At 48.6% G+C, this 23,896-nt stretch overlaps 1 protein-coding gene across 2 annotated transcripts in view; it reads left to right on the top strand.

The window, feature by feature from the left end:
- DOCK1 (dedicator of cytokinesis 1) overlaps positions 1-23,896 on the top strand; it is a 527,932-nt gene that overhangs the window by 487,827 nt on the left and 16,209 nt on the right. For both annotated transcript variants that reach the window (XM_059900693.1, XM_059900694.1), the window contains exons 41-47: positions 1,884-2,025; positions 2,160-2,238; positions 3,767-3,851; positions 6,913-6,999; positions 9,867-10,043; positions 11,052-11,135; positions 16,547-16,684. In XM_059900693.1, the coding sequence (XP_059756676.1) occupies positions 1,884-2,025; positions 2,160-2,238; positions 3,767-3,851; positions 6,913-6,999; positions 9,867-10,043; positions 11,052-11,135; positions 16,547-16,684 (792 nt within the window). The remainder of the gene's footprint in view (positions 1-1,883; positions 2,026-2,159; positions 2,239-3,766; positions 3,852-6,912; positions 7,000-9,866; positions 10,044-11,051; positions 11,136-16,546; positions 16,685-23,896) is intronic.

Here is a 23,896-nt window from a genome sequence, read left to right as displayed (position 1 = left end):
AGAGCTGTTAGCAGTTGCCTTATATTTTGAGGTGCTGCTATGTTGGGTGCATATATATTTATAATTGTTATATCTTCTTGGATTGATCCCTTGATCATTACGTAGTGTCCATCCTTGTCTCTTGTAACATTCTTGATTTTAAAGTCTATTTTATCTGATATGAGTATTCCTACTCCAGCTTTCTTTTGATTTCCATTTGCATGGAATATCTTTTTCCATCTCCTCACTCTCAGTCTGTATGTGTCCCTAGGTCTGAAGTGGGTTTCTTGTAGACAGCATATATATGGGTCTTGTTTTTGTATCCATTCAGCAAGCCTGTGTCTTTTGGTTGGAGCATTTAATCCATTCACGTTTAAGGTAATTATCAATATGTATGTTCCTGTTACCATTTTCTTAATTGTTTTGGGTTTGTTTTTGTAGGTCCTTTTCTTCTCTTGTGTTTCCCACTTAGAGAAGTTCCTTTAGCATTTGTTGTAGAGCTGGTTTAGTGGTGCTGAATTCTCTTAGCTTTTGCTTGTCTGTAAAGCTTTTGATTTCTCCATCAAACCTGAAGGAGATCCTTGCCGGGTAGAGTAATCTTGGTCGTGGATTCTTCCCTTTCATCACTTTAAATATATCCTGCCACTCCCTTCTGGCTTGTAGAGTTTCTGCTAAGAAATCAGCTGTTAACCTTATGGGAGTTCCCTTGTATGTTATTTGTTGTTTTTCCCTTGCTGCTTTCAATAATTTTTCTTTGTCTTTAATTTTTGCCAATTTGATTACTATGTGTCTCGGTGTGTTTCTCCTTGGGTTTATCCTATATGGGACTCTCTGCATTTCCTGGACTTGGGTGTCTATTTCCTTTCCCATATTAGGGAAGCTTTCAACTATAATCTCTTCAAATATTTTCTCGGGTCCTTTCTCTCTTTCTTCTCCTTCTGGGACCCCTATAATGCGAATGTTGTTGCGTTTAATGTTGTCCCAGAGGTCTCTTAGGGTGTCTGCATTTCTTTTCATTCTTTTTTCTTTATTCTGTTCCGCAGCAGTGAATTCCACCATTCTGTCTTCCAGGTCATTTATCCATTCTTCTGCCTCAGTTATTCTGCTGTTGATTCCTTCTAGTGTAGTTTTCATTTCAGTTATTGTATTGTTCATCTCGTTTGTAATTCTTCTAGGTCTTTGTTAAACATTTCTTGCATCTTCTCAATCTTTGCCTCCATTCTTTTTCTGAGGTCCTGGATCATCTTCACTATTATTATTCTGAATTATTTTTCTGGAAGGTTGCCTATCTCCACTTCATTTAGTTGTTTTTCTGGTTTTATCTTGTTCCTTCATCTGGTACATAGCCCTCTGCCTTTTCATCTTATCTGTCTTTCTGTGAATGTGGTTTTTGTTCCACAGGCTGCCGGATTGTAGTTCTTCTTGCTTCTGCTGTCTGCCCTCTGGTGGATGAGGCTATCTCTCCCTTGAATTCTTTCTGGCAGGATGGAAACTATTTAATTAGGGCCTACCTGGGGTGTGGGGGGAGTTGATACGGACACCATTCTCCTCCACTTGCCTTGATGCCTTTACCCTGTCTGACCATTTCATGCCCACTAGTGTGTGGGCTTTAGTCACTCACTTGGTTTCTCATGGTTTTGTACATTGATTGCTACTGTTAAGACTGAAATGTACTACCAGACTTCAGTAACATCATCTTTAGTGCTTCTTAAACAGTATTAACTTACCTGGCTTCTCTTCCTGTGTTCTTGATTAGTAAGATCACCGCAATTACAAGCTGTTCTTCAATTCAGTGACATTTAAAAAAAAACTGTCAAGCCCATTTTGAAGACCAATGCCTTTATGTGTGAACTTTTCCTGGCCCTTCCCCTGGGGTGTTATTTAATGAATGTCATTGTTTCCAGGGGAAAGTTTTCATTTACCGAGGGAAGGAGTATGAACGCAGGGAAGATTTTGAAGCTCGTCTATTAACTCAATTTCCAAATGCTGAGAAAATGAAGACAACATCTCCACCAGGCGACGATATTAAAAACTCTGCTGGCCAGTGTATCCTTTCAGCCAACCATGTCGGATATAAAATGATGGCGATCTCGTTTGGTTGGGTGGTTGGGTGTACGTGGGACCTTGCTCCTGGCTGATGACCACTCTGCCTTATGGTCCTTAACCCCTTTGACCTTCAGATATTCAGTGCTTCACAGTAAAGCCCAAACTCGATTTGCCCCCTAAATTTCACAGGCCCGTGTCAGAGCAGATTGTAAGGTAACATTTTCCTTACCCAACATGAGGGTGGTGAGAGGCGTACTCAGATCGCTTCATAATTTCGCGTCTCGGAGGGTGGATGTCAGCCTTTGATTAACTTTTCAGATGCTCTTTCTGTTTACTTCGAATAGCAAGGGAAGCTAATCATGTTCAGCATCAAAGAAGGGGGAAGGAGGATGTGAACAAGTGTGGCCGGGAGGGTGCAAGGCTGTTCCTTATACCCGAGATTGGGAGACAGGGAAAGTCAGGGGGAGGAAGGGGTACTCTGGGCTCCTTTTGAGCCACCAGGTGAGAGACCCCCTGTAGACCTTTTCTCCAGGCCCTGCCCCTCACCCCACAGATATGAGTCTATGTGCCTGTGGTGTGGCCTGAGCATTTGGATCCCAGAAGGCAGGAATAGGGATTCAGACATGTGCTCGTGATGGAGAACCAGGTGGGGGATGAGAAGAAGCCTTCACCCCTACAACAGGGTGATTACATAATATGGGATTCGGAGGTGGATTTTAAAACTCACAGACCAACTGTCCAAACTTGAGTGAGATATTATGCATCTACATTGAATTGCCCCTGACTTAGCAGTGGTGTAGAAACACCTACACTAGATGTCTCTTTGATATGAAGAATTTTCTTTTCCATTTGATCCATGTACTGGTGAAAAACAACTAACCTCTTTGATGGCCTAATAATGCTCAGATTCTGCTTATTTTATATCCTGAAGTTTGGTGGATTGGATTCTTCTGCAAAATTCACTACCATTTCTTTAACCTTTCATCAGCAAACATGGGAAATAAACCAGGACTTGGTTTATTGATGAATGATCGCTTTCATAAGGCTTAGATTTTAAGTTTTGCAACATTTTTTTCTCAGAGAGGCATTAAGCACTAGTGAACTGTAGTGTATGCTCAGATATTTCCCTTTGATGTGGGGTGCCCACCTGTGTTTCAGCACAGGGGGCTGAGTGAGCCTCCCAGCCTGCCTCTGGGATATGCATGAAACCCACCCCCCTCCCCAGGGGAGGAAGGTACAGTCTCCATCTTATGTATGCCACCCTTGGTGGTTGCCAAATCTGCCTTTTGTAGATCTGCAATTAAAGTATACAAGACCTTTTAAAAAATAAGACATTTTTAAATATTTAATAACTTATTAGATTAAATTATTTAATAAATTAATTGTTGAATTATGAATTCAAATTTTAAATAATAAACGCATAAATGGAGAATGAAGGCCTTTTTCCCCTCTCCTTTGCTTCACCTTTTCTGTTTTTGCCGGTTTCACTCTTACTCAGCATCTCTTCTCCCTTGAGCGTTGTCAGGGACAGGGAGGAGGCAAAAATTCAAGGTAATTTTTCCACCTGCCAACGTCTCTCTTCTGAGGCTGGCGGGGAAAGAAAGCCCAGCTATCGCTCCAGGTCAAGGCTGGAGATGTTTTAAGGGATGCAGTGACCTATAGGGAGACCGGATCCTGTGTCTAAAAGCAAATCGGCTGCTTTTCTGGTTAAATGTCTAATGATTTCTCTATCTCTGTACAGTTTTTACAGAGTAAACGAGGTCCAGCGATTTGAATATTCTCGTCCGATCCGCAAGGGAGAGAAAAACCCAGACAACGAATTTGCGGTAAAAAAAAAAAAACACCCCCAAACTCATGTCACCACTAACAAAACTGCGCATGGAAAAGTGTGTTCTCAAAGGCTCCCACAGTGCAGGATTGAATGCCTTTGTGTGTTATGTGCAGAGATCCTAGCATATCACCCATTCAAATTTAGTGAAATGAAGACCATTTCACAAACAGTATCACTAAGGTGCTTGTGATACTGTAAGAAGGTAACTAGTGCTTTGAGAGTGTTTGCGTGCTCGGAGCACACTTGCTTCCCTCCTGCGTGTATCTGAGTCCTCCTCTGTGCCCCGGGTCCTGGAGCAGGTGCTGGTGTCTCAGTTATAAATAAGCTCTCGGAGGTGCCGAGTGCTTACATGGCTCTCTGCAGGGGACCAGCAGTCAGGAGGTGAGTTGGGCTCACTATCCGGTGCCCACACCTGAACTTCACTGTGGCACAATACGCCCGAACAGGGTCCCCGCGGGCACAGCTGAATAACAGGCCTCATTGGATGTTGAGCAGTATCCCGGACCTCTACCCACTAGGTGCCAGCTAGAGCCTCCCCGGTTGTGACAGTGAATCACAAATGTTTCCACACGTTGCTAAACGTCTGTGCCTTGTTGAAGGCACCGCATTAGAGTCATAGAAATGTTGACACAGATTCTTGCAACCTTTTAAAAAATATACATACAACTGGTTGAATGGATTCCATTTCGGAAAGGCATGAAGTAAAGCATGGCTTTTTTATTTTTTAATTAATGAATTAATTAATTTTTTTGAAGTAGAAAAGAATAGCTTTATTGCTTTACCAGGCAAAGGGGGCCACAGTGGGCTAATGCCCTCAAAACTGTATGTTGAAAGCATAGTGTTATTTATTTATTTATTTATTTTTAATGTTAACGTTTCTCTCTCCTCCTGCCCTGAAAAAACCTCCTCTGGAAATCCCTAGATAGGCCCATATTTCAAGGTGGCATTAGCCCCAAGGACCCCTGGCGGGGACCTTGTCTGCAGGTCTCTGGGGGTGCAGGGGGTCAAAGTTGAATTAGCACCATGCTGCTGGCCCAAAGGGAAGCCCAGAGCACTTGCAGCAAAGCTGCCTTCCACCCACCCTCCCTTCGAAGCCCTGTTTCCTATAATCTTTTGATCCCCAGGGTGATGTCTGTGAGTCTCCAGTCACAACCCCTGAAAGGCCCTGCCCTTCCCGAGCCCAGTTTCCTGTGTGTCAACTAGGATCTTGGAGTCGGGAAATTCTAAGGCTGTCCCCAGTTTCATCGCTGGCTCTTTCAAAACCAAAACCCTACTTCTTGGTTAGTGTGGCATCCTGAACCTGTTTGGTGACTGCTTGCACTGTGGCACCGTCTGCAGTGGTGAGAGAGGCAAGGCCCCACCTAGACACCCACACCGGGGCTGGGCTTTCGGGGCCGTCTCTGCTCTGGTCATCACAGCAATCACTCTGTCATTTATGTAGCACCGTGGCTGCAGGGTGTATGGGCAGTTCTTGAATTTCCCTCAGGCCTCTCACGTCTCGCGGCGATCTAGGTTCTTATACTGTGAAGGAAGAGACACAAGGAGGTCGAGCAAATTGCCGACAGTTGCGCAGCCATTCGAGGCAGAGCTGAGAATAAGCACGGCTCCTGACGCCGGAGCTGCGCTAAACCTTAGAGGCTGGGCTGTTTCTAAATGGCCCAGAAATCCCCTAATGGCCCCGTTAGGTTCTCACACACAGATGAGGCTTTCAGAAGCCACGGGATTTAGTCCTTCACGTGCTTGACAAAGCCCCAGGCTTCCAGATAAGCGCAGGGGGTTGAGTGGTAATGGGAGGCCGGGCTGGGGCCTGGTTCGGGGAGCCTGGTTCCCAGGGCCTGGGTGCTGGGAGAGCTTCCCTGCCAGGCCAGCCCGGGAGCTCAGAGCAGCCTGGTGCCTCCAAACCCGGCCACGCATGGAGTTCTGAAACCCAGAGCCGGCAAGGAGGAGGGAGCCAGAGACAGGGTCAACGTGGAACCCGAAGCCCCCACCCCGCCAGGGATGCTGGAGTTGGGGAGCAGTGCAGCCTGCAGTTTCCAGGCCGGTGCCTGAGCCAGCAGCCCCTGGGGGCGGCAGGAGCCTTGGCCTGTGTCCCTGGGGCCTCGGCCAGGTCCTTCCCCTCTCCCAGCCTGGAATCTGGGGTTTGGAGAAAACGCTTTCTAAATTCCAGCCGGTTTTCTGGAAATGTTGACAATCCACTACGCCATCTTTTTATACTTGGATCACTGTGGACAGACTCAGACTGCTCAGTGATTCTCTGTTACTGGGAGGTTTACCAGGCAAAGGCTGCTACCAGCTAGACATCCCGCAGTAGGGGGTGGGATGAAAGGGTTATGGTTCACCCCTGCAGCGGAGTTCTGTGCAACCATTAAAGAGGGGTGGAGTTACATTTATTGGCTTTAAACAGCTTCCCGCAATATGTACTATACCATCTTAGGAAGAATACATTTTCATTGAAAATACACATATACACACTTGTTAATGCTTAGTAAGAAGCCTTGAACCCCAGATAGTGAAAGGTTAGGTTGTCATCTTTAGGTACTGAGTGATTTTTCTGCCTTCTATTTCCATATCTTCATTTTCTGATGTAAATATATATGTTAGGCCAAAAAAAGAAAAAAATTCATCATTAGAGTACTGACTGATTTTATTAGAATGTTGAGAGGTCACTTTTATGAACCCCAGTCTTCCTCAATGGATTTTCATCTTCAGGTTTCTTTTGAACGCTAAGTAAGGCTAACGTAAAGCTCATTGGAGCCTTTCCAAAAATCTGTTTGCTCAGAGGGAACCTCCCTCGTGTGGACGTATATAATTCTCCCCTTCGATTGTATTTTCTTGGCCAAATGCTAGGGAAACGGGCACCGTTGGCCAGGGAACAGGGGGCCGCGGTGTCCTGTGTAACAGTCTGGTAATTCAGCAGAGCATGGCCTGTGAGGTGTTCCCCGGGCGGCTGGTGACCTTGCCTCCCAGACCCTTGCAAATCCCCGTGAGGACAGAAGCTGTCATCTACCTGCAACATCCTTCTCCTAACAAGTGTCCTGTGTGTGTTCCCTTTGCAGAATATGTGGATCGAAAGGACCATATACACGACTGCGTATAAATTGCCTGGCATTTTAAGGTGGTTTGAGGTCAAATCTGTTTTCATGGTAAGCACACCCCGCAGGAGGAACTGCCCATCACCCCCTCTTCTACGGTCTGACACGGCCTCTTCCCCGGGCGTGTCACCTGGTCACTGTGGCTGGCAGGCATGCTTCGGACCCCACATCAGGTTTAACCCCGTTAATCACTCTCCCCGTCCACGGGTACTGCGGTGGAAATGCTGTGTAATCACAACCTCCTCTAGCGCAGAAAGAAACCAGAACTAAGATTTCATTTCTTCTTACAAAACATTGAAATCCAGTCTTCACTGTGCTGTTTTGACAGTTCTTTCTGTTACCGAAATGAAAAGTTTGACAAATTCCAATTTACATATGCTTTTTAAGATCTTTCTTCCTGATGGTTTTATTGCCATTTACATGACAAACAACTTGATTAATAGTACTTGCTCGTTTTCAAGTAAAAGTAGCTTGAGAATATACCCCTCACCCGCACTTTTTAAAGAAATAATGACCCGCATCTCATTAGCTAAACTTTGCCTTGGTGCTGAGCTATCGGACAGTTCCAATCACAGGAGCCAGAGTTGGGCAGAAGGTTCTTACTGAAGGTATAGCAGCAGCAGCGTGACCATTGCCAGTATAACAAGGTCTGATTGGAATATGTGTGCTTTGTCATGTGTCTCAATGCCTTTGGTTTTCACCTGGCAGGATCTTAACCAGAGGGGTGGTGCCCACTGTTCAGTTACCATGAGTCCCCTTGGAAACTCCTGCTTCTGCCCTAGGACGTGGCTGGCGCCTGTCTTCCCAGCCTTGTTTCCACTCCTGACCTTCGTCCACGCCAGTTGAGCTCTGGGCCTCTCCCTGAGCGTGCCTGTGGTCAGCTGCCTCCCATCCCCATCTCCAGCGCCCCCTCCTCCTGCTCTGAAGCCCTAGGGCTCTGTGCCCGCCTCCCCACCCCCGGAGGGCGCCCCCACTTCCTGTGTCCCCAGAGACCCCACTCTGTCCCCCCCTAGCACCCAGGCGGGCCCTGACCTCTGGAAGGCTCAGGAGACGTGGCAGCTGGCAGAAATGCAAGCCTTCGCTGGCACCATTTGGAGCTGGTGGTGTACATGTGGGAGACCACAGGACAGGAGACCCTTCCATAAACAGGCACCACTCCTATCCTCCTAATGAGCCTCTTCCCGTAAGCCGTTTGTAATCGGGGATTCCGTGAGCCAGCCCGGATGCGTGAGGACGGGGCTTAACAGCTCGAGGGGGCGAGGGCTGAGCCCTGATTTTCTGTAAGGATGTGGCTCTGCCACGGGCTGTGCTTGCCCTTTTTAGTGAACGAAGAAAGCTGGAGGCTGAATAATCCCAGGAGGGCAGGACTGTAATAATCCTGCTGTCCGCACCCCTGGCCCCGCCATCGCTGGAACAGACCAGCACGGGACACTGTGAGGGCAGCAGCTGACCCTCTTGGTTTGATAAAGCTAGGACACAGCTCTTTCTTGCGGCAAACGGGATCAGCGGCAGGGGGTTAGCCATCAGTCAAAATGGAACTCTGCCCTGGAGGGTCCATTTGGCGAAGTTATGTGTCTGGGATGGTGCATTCCAGGGTCTGATAAAGCCAGGTGTGGGGTGAAAACAAAGGCCCCAGGGTACGTGTTGTTTGGGGTGTACGTGCAAGCAGGGGGCACCCTCAGCGGCCAGCACCTGGTCGGCCACCTCTTTGCGTGTTACCTCCTCTCCATCAGGTCACCTCTCCAGCAGGTGCTCGCCAGTGACGACTGAGGGTGTCAGTCTAGGATCTCTCCGTTCTCTGAACATCTCTGCACCCCCGACCCCCCCTCTCTACCTCTCAGACAATCCCCAGGGGCTGTAGAAGGAGAAAACAGGCTGCTCTGCTTTGCCATTTGCTAAAGACACCCTAGGGTCCCCGGCACAGGTGGGGACCCGTCCCACTGCCCTTGGGGAAGGGAAGCATCAGATTATCATGTGTTGTGGTCACCCTTGGACGTGGCTCCAGGGCCCAGCCTAGGGTCTGCTAGAGCCAGGCCTGGTGGGAAGGTGGTGGTATTGTTTTAAACGCGGACGCACCCTCCTGGCACCTGCGGGCTGAGCCAGAGAGGAGCGTGGGGCGGGGCCTCACCGGGCCCTGCAGGGGCCCCCAGAGAAAGAAGGGCCCTGGCGGTGTGGGCAGAGGTGCAGGAGTGGCGGCGAGGTGGGCCCCTGCTGGCTCGCCCCGCCTCCTGCTCTGAAGGTCCCGCTGACCAGTGGCGGGTTTGCAAGGGAGGCCCGTGAGGTCCAGTTGAAGTGGTGACCACCGGGCTGGGGGGAGCTGTTCCTTCCTAGGAGGGCTTGTGACCTCCTGTGGAGACCACGGCAGGACCTCTCTGCCCCTCCCCCGCTTCCCTAACCAAGCAAGTCCAGGGACAAAGCGCCCAGACCTCCTGCCTCAGGGACAGGGAGAGATTGCTCAAAATTCCTTAAGACAAGCAACGAACGAGGCCATAGTTAAAAGGCCTGCTTTGTGAAGCACGTAGACGGTGCTCAAGCGCCACTCAGGGCTGTGTTTTCCTAGGATGACCATACGTGTACATACGCACGCATGCGCGCACACACACACGAATACACACGTGCAAGTGCACACACATTCCCCAGGTCTAGGTGACCTCGCGTTGTGCCTTTGGAATTTGCATGTGGGGACAGGTCTATGGAAACACATAAAGATCCTAAAATGCCCGGCTTCTCTTGGCTGGGTGACGAGGGACCTTGGCCCCCAGAAGCCACTGGGAAGAAAAGTGCATGGAGAGTAGGAAGCCTGCCCCACTCGGAAATGTGTGTCCTCTGGCGAGGAGCCAGAGGCATCAGCGGAGGCCCTGGCGGGACAGGGGATGTGGCAGCTGGCCCGATGTCATTCCGTCCTACCCCCCGCGCAGGTGGAGATCAGCCCCCTGGAGAACGCCATCGAGACCATGCAGCTGACGAACGACAAGATAAACAGCATGGTGCAGCAGCACCTGGACGACCCCAGCCTCCCCGTCAACCCCCTCTCCATGCTCCTGAACGGCATCGTGGACCCCGCCGTCATGGGAGGCTTTGCGAATTACGAAAAGGCACGTGACACGCCAGCTTCCTCTTTCCAGCCCTGTCCTGGGACGGACTGTCTCCAAACCCTGTCTCCAAGCCCGGAAACCACCCTGGTCTCGCTGAGCGAGCTCCGCAGTGACCGAGCCCAGGCCAGGTTGCCCAGAGGCAGCCTCTGCGGGCTCCCGATGGTCAAGACCGCACCCCAGGCCCGGCCGGCCTGGGCGTTGTCCCCTCATCTTCACCCCCCACCGGGCTGTGCTAATGGAGCTCTAGAGAGTGACCCTCGTGACTGTCCAGAGACCTGGGATCATTAAAGGCCAAAAGATACAGTTTCAGTGAAAGACAAAAGACCTAGAATATTTAAAATAGATGGGAGACTGGTGCAGTGGGGACAGCCAGCTGGTCTCCCTGGAGAATATCTCAGTAAGACCAGGCAGAAGCTGGAGATCATGCGATGTGCTCTAGACAAGGGGTCTGCACTACAGCTGCCGCCTGATTCTGTAAATCAAGTTTGGGACGTGGCCACGGCCATTCTTTTACTTGGTGTCTGTGGCTGTTTTCCTGATACAACAGTGGCAGAGTTGAGGCCCTTCACAGAAAAGGTTTGCTGCCCCCTGGTCTAGACAAAGTGCAAACTGAAGCAGAAGGGGCTCTGCCTGAAAGCGGGCTGTGAGGCGAAACTGCCCTGGACAGAGAGGTGACGCTCTGTTCCAGCTGCCTTCAGCTGTAGGGCGGACCCGGGATGGGGGTCAGGGGCACGAGCGCAGCTGGGGAGCTGCCTCCCAGCGAAGTGAGCGACCCGGGTCAGCTGTGGCTTTGCTGGGCTCCATGGACGGGGCCGCCACAGTGAGTGAACGAAGTCCATTTGTTGTGCTGACCTTACTGGGTGTTTTGCTGGGGTAGGGTCCAACCCTGGGGGGAATGAGCTGGGTGATGGCCGTGGTGTGCGTCTGTTTCACACACAGCTCTCTCCCCAGGCCTGGTGTACAGAAACGTGTGCTGGTGTACTAAGTGGCTCTCCCTGTCTCCACCAGGCCTTCTTTACAGAGCGGTACCTGCAGGAGCACCCGGAGGCCCACGAAAAGATCGAGAAGCTCAAGGACCTGATTGCCTGGCAGGTAAATGTCCAGCGGCAGCTGCAGGGCCCGAGGCGGGGAAAGTGGAGTCTGGGACCAGATCCACCAGGGCCACCTTGGCACACCTGCCAGCCGCCACGGAGGACCCTGGACATCAGCCAGAGCGCCCGTGACCATGTGTGTCCCGGATAAACCCATTCACCACTGCCGTGATTAACTCGACCCCTGGCTGTAGTCATGCATTTGAACACCTAGAAAGTTCTGTCTTGCAAATGCGCCTGGTCTGTTTCCTCCCCTCGGTCAGTGCAGTGCCTGCTGGAAAATCTTTGTCTGGTATCGACAGAACGGAACATCACGGGCAAGGTCAGGACGGTGATGCCCTAGAGACCGTGGCCCCAGCCTGTCCTGGGAGGGCGCTCGAGCCGATGCCATCGGCGTGAGAGGCGGGGATGGGGAACCGCCGAGCACCCACCCTCCTGTTCCCCCTGCCGGTGGTCAGGGTCGGGGGAAGGGGTCCTCATTTCTGTTTCCTCAGCTGTAATTCTGCATATTCTTTGGCTTTTCTGCTTGTACTCCTGAGGCCTTCTGAGTCTTTCCTTAGCGGGACATGGTCTGGAAAGGCTGGGCAAGCTCTGGAGGGTGTCCTGGGCTCCACTGGAAGTTCCCTGTTCGTGTGTCTGGGCTTCTGGAGCTTTCATGAGCCTGGAGGCGGAGGGGACGTCCAGACCCAGTTCCCGTGGGAGCTCTGCCTACTTGCTCTGGACTTTGGGCAACTTGCTTCTTTAAGCTTCCTTTTCTCATGTGGGAGTCAAGGAGGGTGCTGCTTATCTACACCCCACACGCCAGGCTGAGGGAAGAGGGCTGAGGAAGGCAGAGGCCAGGGTCTCCCTGTGCCTGGGCGGCATCCCACCCTAGCCCAGGGGTCCCAGGCTGTGACCAGTGCTCTGTGGCCGCTTTGCTCCCGGCCTCCCCGGAGCCCCACCGGCCTCCCCGGAGCCTCACCGTCCTGGCTTCGTCATCAGCACATGGGCTGTGTGACCTGTTAGGGTGGAGCGGGGCTGAGTTTTGGTTTCAAGCCTAATTACAAGTATTTCTTTTATATCTATAAAATATATACGGATATTGCTGTGATAAAATTTATGTAACATAAAATGTACCACCTTAGTCATTTTTACGTGCACAGTCCGGTGGCATCAAGTATGTTCCCATCGTTGTGCAACCGTCACCACCATCCATCTCCAGAACTTTTTCATCTTGCAAAACCACTGTGTACCCAGTAAACAATAACTCTCCATCCTCCCCGCCCCTGGAAACCACCATCCTACTTTCTGTCTCTATGAATTTGATTATTCTAGGGACCTCATATAAGTGGAATCATACATTGTCCTTTTGTGACGGGCTTGTTCCACTTAGCATAATGTTTTTAAGGTTCATCTGTGTTGTGACATGTGTCAGAATTTTGTCCCTTTTTAAGGCTGAATAGTATTCCACTGTCTGTATAGACCACTTTTTACTTACCTGTTCATTCGCTGACGGACATTTGGGTTGCGTCCACTTTTGCTATTGTAAATGATGTTATAATGAACGTGGGTGTACAAATATCTGTTCTGTTTCCTGCTTTCACTTCTTTGGGGTATATACCCAGAAGTGGATTGTTGGATCATATAAGTCTATTTTTAATTTTTTGAGGAAGCACCATATTGTTTTCCACAGCAGCTGCACTATTTTCCATTCCCACCAATAATCATGCACGATGGTTCCAATTTCGCCTCATCCTCATCAACATTTGTTATTTTTTGGTTTTCTTTTTGTTTGTTTGTTTTATAGCCGCCATCCTAATGGGTGTGACTTTGCCACAAATCCGTAGGCATTTGATATCAATTTGCCTTGGAATTCTTCTGTGGTAAGACACCCTGGGAGCTGAATTTAAGGGAACTTTTTGGCCATGATGGTTTCTTTGCACAAGATGTAAGCCTCAGGTAGGCAGTCTCCCTCTGTTACTAAAAAAGAGGGAGAGAATCTAAAGATCTGAATGATTCCATTTTAGATGTTGTAAAAACCAAAGGGTACAAAATTCAAAACTCCACTGAAGGCTATAAAACCATTGCTACACAAAAACTAGTTTGGTCTGCAAAAGTTCTATTGATTTTTTTTTTTTCCTGTAAGCTTTTACAGAAAATTGGATTTTAAGAGTTTCAAGCCCTACAGAGGAAAATAATTTGCTCCCCAGAGAGAGCTTTATGTCAGCACTATGTCATCACCCCTAATAAGTATATTAAAGGATGAATTTTAAAGTAGCTCACAGGAAAGTCAGGGAAAAAAAATCTGTTTTCTAGCCACTTCATTAAATCAAAGAGTGATGAAAAATACATATTCAAAACATTACCTGTGACCTTGCTTTCATTTGCAAATGTTTTGAAGACCCATCTTTTAATATCAGTAATTGAGTCATGCAGTCATTAAAAATAAGGAGTTTGGGGTTACCGGAATGCTTTCCTCTGGTTCTGTGTTAATTTGTTTGGTTTGGTTTTTTTCCTGAAACTCCATCAGGGCAAAGTGAGGTTTTCCTCCTGAGAATCCCAAGGGTTCCTTGGCAGAGTTTCCATCACTGATGCCTAAAATCATTTGTGAAGGCTGGTTATTAAGTCCCAGGCAGCTCCTGGCTCTGCTGTTGCCGTTGCTGAAACAGAGGGCGCTACTCCCCTTGCAGGCAGGAGCTGGGGTCGGATGCAGGCTGCCTGGGGCCTCTTCTAGGTCTGCGCTCAGCAGCGAGCGCCAGCCCCTTCCTCAAAGGCACAGCTCCGTCTTTCCCCACAGCAGCTGTCCTGTTGGGCATCCCTGCTGTGTGTCCAAAGATGAATCCATATAGACTCACATGAAACCACTGTGGTGCGTGCGTATTTCTCTTTTTTTTTTAATTTATTTTATTTATTATTTTTGGCTGCGTTGGGTCTTCGTTGCTGCGCGCGGGCTTTCTCTAGTTGCGGCGAGCGGGGGCTGCTCTTAGTTGCGGTGCACGGGCTTCTCATGGCGGTGGCTTCTCTTGTTGCGGAGCACGGGCTCTAGGCATGTGGGCTTCAGTAATTGCAGAACGCGGGCTCAGTAGTTGCGGCGCGTGGGCTTAGTTGCTCCGCGGCACGTGGGATCTTCCCGGAAACCCGTGTCCCCTGCATTGGCAGGCGGATTCTTAACCACTGCGCCACCAGGGAAGCCCCATATTTCTCTTTTGAAATGCACAGAGATGAAAGCCCAAACCCATTCATCACCCCCAGCCGATGACAGTCGTACCGATGTCGCCGGTGGTGGTGCTCCTGGAACACTTAGCAGTGCTTCCAAATGTTCTTTGCCGCCGGCAGGCCGTGAATCCAAGTAGCAGACGCACAGGAGCAGAGACTTCAAATACAGCACCGCCATTTAGAAGGGTGTCTTTTGAGAGCAGGCTGCATGCTCTCTTTGAACAACTCGAGGTGTGACTTTGGGGAAGTCCTCCCCACTCTCTGGGCTCTGGGAAACTCTTTGGATGTGCAGACTCCTGGGATCCACTCTAGACCAAATCAGGGCTCTGGGGGTGGGATTCAGGAATCTGCCTGAGAGATTTTGACGCTCATCTTGGTTGGAATCCAGAGACCATTCGAGGCCTCAGTCCATGGCTTCTGTTTGTGTACTAAGCACCTCATACGTTGGAGTGTTTGCACAGAGCATCTTTTTATTCATAGCTTCAGTTCAGCCCCGAGCAGACACAGAACAAGGGCCGGATCCCACCCTTCTTGTAGAAGGTTATGTCTGACCAATGTCAGGGACCTGTTGAGGGGATACATTTCATACCCCATAAATTTCACCTGGCAGATCACCGTTCATTCAGTCCCAAGACCTGAACCAAAGGGTCTTAACTTTAGTCCAGCAAGTAACTTCTTTGATATCAAGAATCTGGCCGATTAAGAGTTTTATCAAACCAACAAAAAAAAAAAATGCAGAAATGATGGGACCACACTTTTATACATTTGAGAGAGGGCCATTTTACAAGATGCTTTCAGTATCTAGAGTGGCTGTGCTTTAACCTTGAGACAGCACCCTGACATTTGTCTTCATGCCCAGATAGCCACGACACATTTACCATCCCACCAAAAGTTGTCTGCAGCCTGCCTTTGCCGACCCCCAGGAAGCAAAAGGATTTCTGTGAGCATTTTCTTCTGTTGAACCTGAACAAACTGCAGCTTAGCCCCTGGAGGCTGCCATCTGCAAGAGTAATTCGTATGCAATAGTAAAACGTCCCATCTGGTTTGAAACCTTAGCTGCACGCTGTCCTGTTGGTGATAGCTGTTCGGAAAGGAATGCCTGGCGTGTACCTTGGGTATAAGCCCAACTGTCAGCCAAACACACTTTGTGCCAGGGCAGCTCGAGAGCAGGCTGGGTGCTGTAAACACAGGGGAGCGCTCACTTATTCCGTCCTTTCCTGGAGCACCACAAGAGGCTCCAGCTGCGTGCTGTAAATGGCAGCCAAATACATTTTATGCATTGATTCATCTTGATAAGATTTCTTGAATTTGTTCACATGAAATTCAGTTGTGTACTTATTATCCTTCTTACTAATAAATCTGCTCATTTAGATTGGTGTTCTGTCATATTAAGAAAATCTGTTTTTAATCAGTATTTTGATTTAATTGTAAATTATTAAGAGGAAGCCTCTTAGCTTGATTGCATTGAAGAGCATCTACCTCCCAGTCTGAGCCTCAGGGGAAGCAGAAGCCAGGGGAAGAAAGGAGGCTTTCTCACACCCACCCCCAACGGCTGTGACTCCGGAGGGTCTCTGGGGCTGGGGAATAAAAATGTCTCTACGACGCTTTTAAAGGTCAGCTGTATCTCCACACTCTGATGTGAAGTCTTGGCATGGATATTTGTGACAGCAGTGTTGGCAGAGACATGATTCTTTTTAGTTTTAAGGAAGAATAAATTTGGTTTTCCTTTCCAAATAAGAACATCCTTCAGGACTATATATCACGTATTATTAGGTTTTTACACTTTGGAATAGGGTTCTCAATTGCCTGTAGAGGCAATATTCTTAGCAAAAAAAATCTTTGTCCTGTGACTTGGCCCTTTGCTAACAGATCAAGTCATAGCTAAACAAATCCAAAACGCAGCCCTTCCCAAATTCAAGTGGAAAGCACGGAGAGGTCTATTCTGGTGTTGATGGTCAAATGTGAGTCAGGCAAAGTAACGGGGCAGCCCTGTGCTACACAGCGCACTAGACGTGTCCGATTTAAAACACAAATGCTTGTCATTTACACATTTTGGTCTGGGGGAGTAACCTGCCTGCTGATGAATTTAATCAGCCGGTTTGACTGGGAAACCAAAGCAGATGCATTTTGCACGTTGCCACTTTCTGTCTGGTGTGCATTTCTCTCCCTAGACCACTAAGCAAGAAATAAGGAACGTCAACCCTGTATGTTTTTCAGATTCCATTTTTGGCCGAAGGGATCAGGATTCATGGAGACAAAGTCACAGAAGCACTAAGGCCATTTCATGAGAGAATGGAAGCCTGTTTCAAACAGTTAAAGGAAAAAGTGGAGAAGCAGTACGGAGTCCGGACCATGGTAAGTGGCTGGCGCGGCAGAGGGGAGGGAGCGTGTCTTTGTGTCACACTGTCCGACTGTGACAGGCTCACAGGGCCAAGTACTTGAGTTGTGTACGTGATGCCTGCTTAGGAAGTGAGATAAGGAACCTCCACCCCTTCATCATTTCACGTGCCAGCAAACTAGCCGCCACCTTTCGATAACTGGAAATGTCAGGGTGTGTAACCGTTCATGAATTTGCTTGATCACCAAATATCCCACTTATGGCTGTGAACACAAGCTACCCATAGTGTTGTGGAGCAACAGAAAAATCTCATAGATCCATCAAGAGAAAAATCTCATAGATCCATGCAACTCAGGCTGGTTCACAGAGACCACACCTACAGTAACACAACACACATGAAGGGTTAAATAACACACAGGGAAACAGCGCTCATGATGTCCCAAAGCCGAGGTAGAGCCTGTGCCCAGGCCAAGGTCAGAGTCATTGAGGGGAGGAGTGGATTGCTGACGTCTGAAGCTGTTACCTGTTGGAGGGAGGGGTCACTGATGTAGGCCAAGGGTAGGTTGCAGGAGACGGGCGGGACACTGGCTGGAGAGAGGACTCACTCAGCAAAGGCTGAAGGCAGGGATTTGAATGGCAGGCCAGGGGCCGGTGCAGACACAGCCATGCCTTGGGCAGAAGACAAATTGTAAGGAGGAGCTGGGAAGGTGACCAGCCCCCCAGAGCCTGGAATGCCAGGATGTTCCAGGATGAAGGACAGACCTGAGCTTTTTTTTTTTTTTTTTTTAACATCTTTATTGGAGCATAATTACTTTAAGCTGGGACGAAGTGACAGTGGGCTGGACATATATACACTACCAAATGTAAAATAGATAGCTGTAGCGGGAAGCAGCCACATAGCACAGGGAGATCAGACCTGGGCTTTTGCTAAGAGTTGGTGGAGGACTTCCCTGGTGGTCCAGTGGTTAAGACTCTGCGCTCCCAATGCTGGGGGCCCGGGTTTGATCCCTGGTCAGGGAACTAGATCCCACATGCTGCAACTGAGATCTGGAGCAGCCAGATAAATAAATAAATATTAAAAAATAATAATAATAATACAATTAAAAAAAAAAAAAGAGTTGGTCAAAGGTCTCCTACCAAGGGCTGAGATCAGGAGCATGATAAAAAAAAGTGGTTAGGCATTTTTATGGATGCAAAATACCTGACAGTTTAAGCCTTATGGCGGGCTTGAGGCAGTCTTCGTGAGCCATGCCTTAGCAGCTCCGGGGGCAGCGCCCGACACCTCACATCAGGGCACCCCTGTGGTGCAGTTCAGAGCATCACTTCCACCCTTACTCAGGGTCCCTGGGAACCTTGGTGAGTCCTAGCCTTGACTGCTTGTGGACTCGGGAAGCGTCTGGCCTAGCAGATGGCTTGAGGCCCCCTTTCTCCATTGTCCGGGGGTAAACATCAGTGTCGCAGAAAGAGGCAGCGAGACCTCTTGTGGTCTACTGGAATCCCATGCCTGCTGGCGTGGAGCAGGTGTATGCGAGCAGGTCTTCTGTTATCCTGCAAAGGGAAGGCAGGCTGCAGGAGTTACTCCACCTCTCCTAACACAGGACACTCTACCTCCTGAAGAATCAGGTGTCCAACCAGGTGCGCCATCTTGGTTTCTTTTCTGACCCAGCTCCATCTTTCTGCCGTTCTCTAAAGTTCTCTGCTGCTCCCTGTTGAGCTGGCTTCTTTTTGTTCACACATTTATCTCACTTAGCAAACACTAATTTAGTGCTTACCATGTGCCAGGGACCTTGCCGAGGTTTTTAACAATTATGAACTTGCTAGGTTCCTGCAACACGAGGAAGGAGACACTGTGGACATACCGATTTTATAGATGGGGCAACAGGAACGTGGGAAGGTTCACTAGCCTGAGCTTACACTAGTAAGTGGCAGAGCTCTTCTTCTCTTGCCCTTGTGGTTGGAGACATGTAAGAGAGCCAGACCACCCCTGAGAGGGGTTATGCTCTATGCTCTCCCACCCTCCCCAGCCCTGCTGGCCATGCCTGGGCCCCGAGCCTAGGTCCTCCAAGCCCAGGACCTAGTGCTGATCAAATGAGGTGTCTTTGGCCTTGACCGCAGCAGAGCATGAGCCTGACCAAGCCAAGAGTAACACAACTGCCGGGCTGTGGTCTGAAGATTCAGCAGGCAGGAATCTGGGACCGTCAGCCCAGCAGGAACTGCTACAGGTGAGCAGGCTTAGAAATCAGGACCACGCTGGAGGCGCCTTCATTGCAAGTCAGAATCCTCGAGCCGTGCCTCATCACTCTGGAGCTTGTGACTCATTACAATCAGCGTCAAGTGGCCAGAAGAGTTTCAAAGTGCATCACGGTGCACCTCTTTCAAAGTCTGATGCCACTTTTAATTCTTTCTGGGAAATAAACACTTCTGAAATCTCCAAGTTTTCTTACTAAGTGAAAAGCTTCCTCTTTCATCAATCATTGCATGTATATTTCAGGATGACAGAAATCTGTCTGGCTCGCCAGACGTCCTTCATATCCCTTTCTCTGCTGTGATTCATGATTTCTCTGCCCGCTTGTGCTTGCACACAGGGGAGGAGGGCAGGAGGGCGGGGCGGTTGTGTGTAGGCAGTGGGGCGTCCTCGGCCGGCGATGAGCCATTTGCACCGCAGCCTGAGACGGCCTCTCCTCCACCAAAGTCCCACCCCGAGGCAGGGGCGGCCAAGGCATCTCCACCGCCCCCCCCACCCCAGCCAGGGTTGACCAGGCTTATTGGGAATGAAGTTGGGAACAGAATTAAGGATGCATTTTCCGCCCGTGGGTGCTTTGTCCCCTGGAGCTGCCTCCCTGAGTCCGCCTCCATCCTGGGACCCCGAAGGCAGGTTCTGTGGCCAGCCTCCCTTGAGCAGACAAAAGGTCAGGCAGATACCCTGTCATTCTCTGAAAAATGTGGTGATAAAATGCCGTCTGGAATGAGGCTTTCCCATCTTACCTACTTTGAGAACTTTCAAGCTTCTCAGAATACTTTCAAAAGCAATACAGTATCATCCTGTTTTAAAAAAGATGGATTTAAAAGTAAAAACCCCAGGGCTTCCCTGGTGGCGCAGTGATTGGGAAAAAAAGGTTCAGAGTGTGGCCCGCCCTACGCGCATCACCTGCGTCATTTCAGCTCATCCTCGCCGGCCTCTCAAGGTGGCATGATTATTCCCTACATGCTCAGGAGGAAGCTGAGACCCAGAGCAGTTCCATGTTTTGTGCCAGGTCACCTAGTCTGTGCCAGAGACAACATTCCCGCCTAGTTCTAACCTCCCCCCCGCTGCCCGCCCCGCTGCAGGGACAGAGACGTCCCCTCTCTCAAGGTGTCCTAGCGCTGGAGCTACCCCATCAGGGCTGGGAGAGACCAACTGCTTCAGATGAAAACACAGAAGCCCTGGATCCTCAATTTCTAGAGGCTCTGCTTGGTCAAGAAGGAATTGGGAGGTGAATGGCCCGGGAGAACCCAGGGCCACACCCCGTGGCTGCCCTGCTGATGTGGGACCAAGACTGGCTTCTGTCCCTCCTCTGCCAGAGCCGGCTCCTGCCGTCCGCCTTCCTTTATTCTTCCCAATCCGTGCTTGTGCATCCCAACCAAGACTCAAGGTTGCCTCTCAGGGCAAATCACCAGCCCTCTGTGATTGGGGGCAGGACGTTCACGGCTGCTTCCTGGGCCTTCCCACGAGTGGATGAGGTCATCCTGTGGCCATTTGCACCTCCTGGTCCCTGACCGGTTCCCTCCTGTGCACCCCCTCCCTCAACGCTGGCTGCCATGAAGATCATTTCATCAGAGAAATGGAAACCGTCATGCTGGGTGCTCTTAGGAATGGGGCTCACAGCACCCAGATGTCAGATGGGTCGTGGTTCTTCTCCACCGTAAGCAGAGCTGCATTTCCTGGAAGGCTGCATCTCCACATGCCCAGAAGATGATGGACAACGGAGGCAGCATCTGCCAAGCCAGAAAAATCACCCGAGCACGAGGTTGATGGCTGTCTTCTCCTCTGCCCGTCACCTGGATCCAGAGAGGACGGGGTTGAAGTCAAGCTGAGGCGGTTGCCGGGGAGAAGTGGGAAGGCAGCCCCTCGCGGGTCAGGAGGTGGTTTGAGCAGGTGGGTGCTCGGAAAGACAGTCCCCAACTTCCGGAACGCTGAACCCCACCTCTGAGCCGTCCTCAGAAGCTGCTGCTGTGGAAGAACTGGCAGGGGAGAGCCTGGGTTTTGAAAGGCAGAGGCCATAAACAGGTCTCACTCAAAGCATAAAGAGGGTCAGAGTCCCACAGAGATGCCAGAGAGAGGAACAGTAGCCGAGCTGGGCAGGGTGGTACCCGGGGTGGCAGATGGGGGGGTCAGGACGCACCTAGAGTAGCAGGCAGGACTCTTCCTTGGGAGGGTCAGGAACAGAGGGACACAAAACAGGCTCCCAGGCCTCAACCGAGAGGCTGGATGAGAGGAACACTTCTGGCCTTGGATTGCCGTCTGAACGTGTTTAAGAAAGGGAAACTACTGAATGGGAGAAAGTATCTGCAAATGATAGGACTGCTAAGGGGTTAATATCCAACATATGTAAACAGCCTATGTGACTCAACATCATAAAAACAAACCACCCGGTTAAAAAATGGCCAGAGGACCTCAGTAGACATTTTTCCTAAGAGGACATGCAGATGGCCAATAGGCACATAAAAAGATGCTCAACATCACTAATCATCAGGGAAATGCAAATCAAAACCACAATGAGATATCACCTCACAACTGTCAGAACGGCTGTCATCACAACGAACACAAATGACAAATGTTGGTGAGGATGTGGAGAAAAGGGAAGCCTTGTGCACTGTTTATGGGAATGTAAATTGGTGCAGCCAGTGTGGAAAACAGTATGGAGGTTTCTCAAAAAACGAAAAATAGAACTACCATATGACCCAGCAATCCCACTCATGGATATATATCTGGAAAAACCAAAAACAGTAATTCAAAAAGATACATATACCCCAGTGTTCATAGCAGCATTATTTACAATTGCCAAGATGTGGAAGCAACCTAAGAAGATGTGAGATAGATATATATATATGAATACCACTCAGCCATAAAAAAAGAATAAAGTGTTGCCAATTTGCAGCAAAATGGATGGACTTGGAGGGTATTATGCTCAGTGAAATAAGTCAGACAGAGAAAGATAAACACTGTATGATATCACATATATGTGAAATCTAAAAAATACAACAAACTAATGAATATAACAGAGAAGAAGCAGATTTACAGATATAGAGAACAAACTAGTGGTTACCAGTGGGGAGAGGGAGAGGGGAGGGACACTATAGGGGTAGGGGATTAAGAGGTACAAACTATTAGGTATAAAATAAGCTACAAAGATATATTGTACAACACAGGCAATATAGCCAGTATTTTATAATAACTATAAATGGAATATAACCTTTTTAAAAAATGACTGAGAAGAGGATATTGTAGACTTCGAGTTTCTAGAAACATTTTTACAATTTGGGTTAATCTGCAAGTAACCACTTCCTTTTAAGTTTTCCTTATAAAAGCCAATTAATGACAATGGCTGTCTCCCTGGAGTTGGGCCATGGCACCATCATTGGTGCTAAACCCAAGACGGGCCAGACCCTCTGTGCTGGCAGATTTCAGCTGCATATTGAGCCAGTGATCAGTAAACTATGGCCTGACACCTGTTCTTATAAATAAAGTTTTATTGGAACACAGCTGTGCTCACTTATTTCTGTACTGTTTATGACTCTTTTCGTGCTTGGGACAGAGACCTTATGGCCCGCAAGCCTAAAATACTTATTATCTGACCCTTTGCAGAAAACAGTTACCAGCTTCTGCTTTACACTGTTCTTTAGCAATTTTGAACCTTTTACTATTTTTTAAAATTTTATTTTATTGAAGTATAGTTGATTTACAATGTCGTCTTAATTTCTGATGTACAGCGAAATGATTCAGTCATACATATATATATAAATACATTCTTTTTCATATTCTTTTCCATTATAGTTTATCACAGGATATTGAATATAGTTCCCTGTGCTATACAGTAGGACCATGTTGTTTATCCATTCCGTATGTAATAGATTGCATCTGCTAATCGCAAACTCACAATCCATCCCTCCTGTACCCCTTTTCCCCTTGGCAACCACATATCTGTTGAACCTTTTACTACTGAAGAGATAGTGTACAGATCAAATAGTATTTCATGGGCAAAACAAATATTTAAGAAACAGACCGTCTTTTCAGTGGTGTTGTACAATCTCTAATCAACCGTGGTCCCGGGCAGGTCTTCTGTAGGTGATGGGCTGAATGAAACACCAGCTTTGGTGGAGTGGGGATGGGCTTTAGGGAGGTTGAAGCCACACAGAGAGGGAATGCCCTACAGGAATTTGGTTTCCTTCCACATCCTCAGGTTAAAGAAAGGAGCTTCTGCTGCAGCTGCCATCCCAGATGTGCCAACATCTGGCTCGGGGTGCAGATACACTAGCATTTTGTAGCTAATTAGGTGTTGACGTGCTATATTTCAGTGACACTTATTTTGTTAATATACAGTAGTATGACATGACAAAGAGACGACAGAAAACTCTATCCAGAGACCGTTCTTCTCTAGAATGCATCACTGGTCCACTCTCTGGTGAGAAGGAGGAGTTTTAGCAATTCCAGCCATGGATCCATCTAATCCATTGTACCAGTCACTGGCAGGGGAGGAAATCCACCTTTAATTAAGCAGCAGGTGCATCTTATTTTAGCCTAGAGAAGTTCAGTCATTATGCATCCATATATTTAATGATCTTCTTGGTTTGTCACCATGCAGGGATACAAAGTTCATCTAAAGATCTTGTAAATTCTTTCACATTCTAGATATTTTTCTACAAGTTAAATTTTCTGATCAGTACCTTGTACTATGACTCTGGAACAAGTTGATGCCTTGTCTTGGTAGAGAAAACTGCATTTTAAATTTTAAAAAAAACAAAGTTCTTCCTGGTATTTTTCACAATATCAAATCAGATTTCAAAAAACCTCCAAATAATCATCGTTTTTGTCTTCAGGTTTGAACAAGCACATGCACTGTTCATGAAAGTTCATGGACAGTTTTGATCTAGATTCCGGGCTGCTAAGACCACCTGGTCCGAGGTGTCTGCCCGTGCCAGGCTGGGCGCCTTTTGCCACAGCATCAAACAAGTCTCTCTCTCTCTGTTTC

The sequence above is a fragment of the Balaenoptera ricei genome, chromosome 16 (assembly GCF_028023285.1).
Source record: "Balaenoptera ricei isolate mBalRic1 chromosome 16, mBalRic1.hap2, whole genome shotgun sequence".
In the NCBI taxonomy this organism is placed as follows: domain Eukaryota; kingdom Metazoa; phylum Chordata; class Mammalia; order Artiodactyla; family Balaenopteridae; genus Balaenoptera; species Balaenoptera ricei.
Note: the sequence above shows the minus strand (reverse complement) of the source record. Positions and strands in the feature narration are given on the sequence as shown.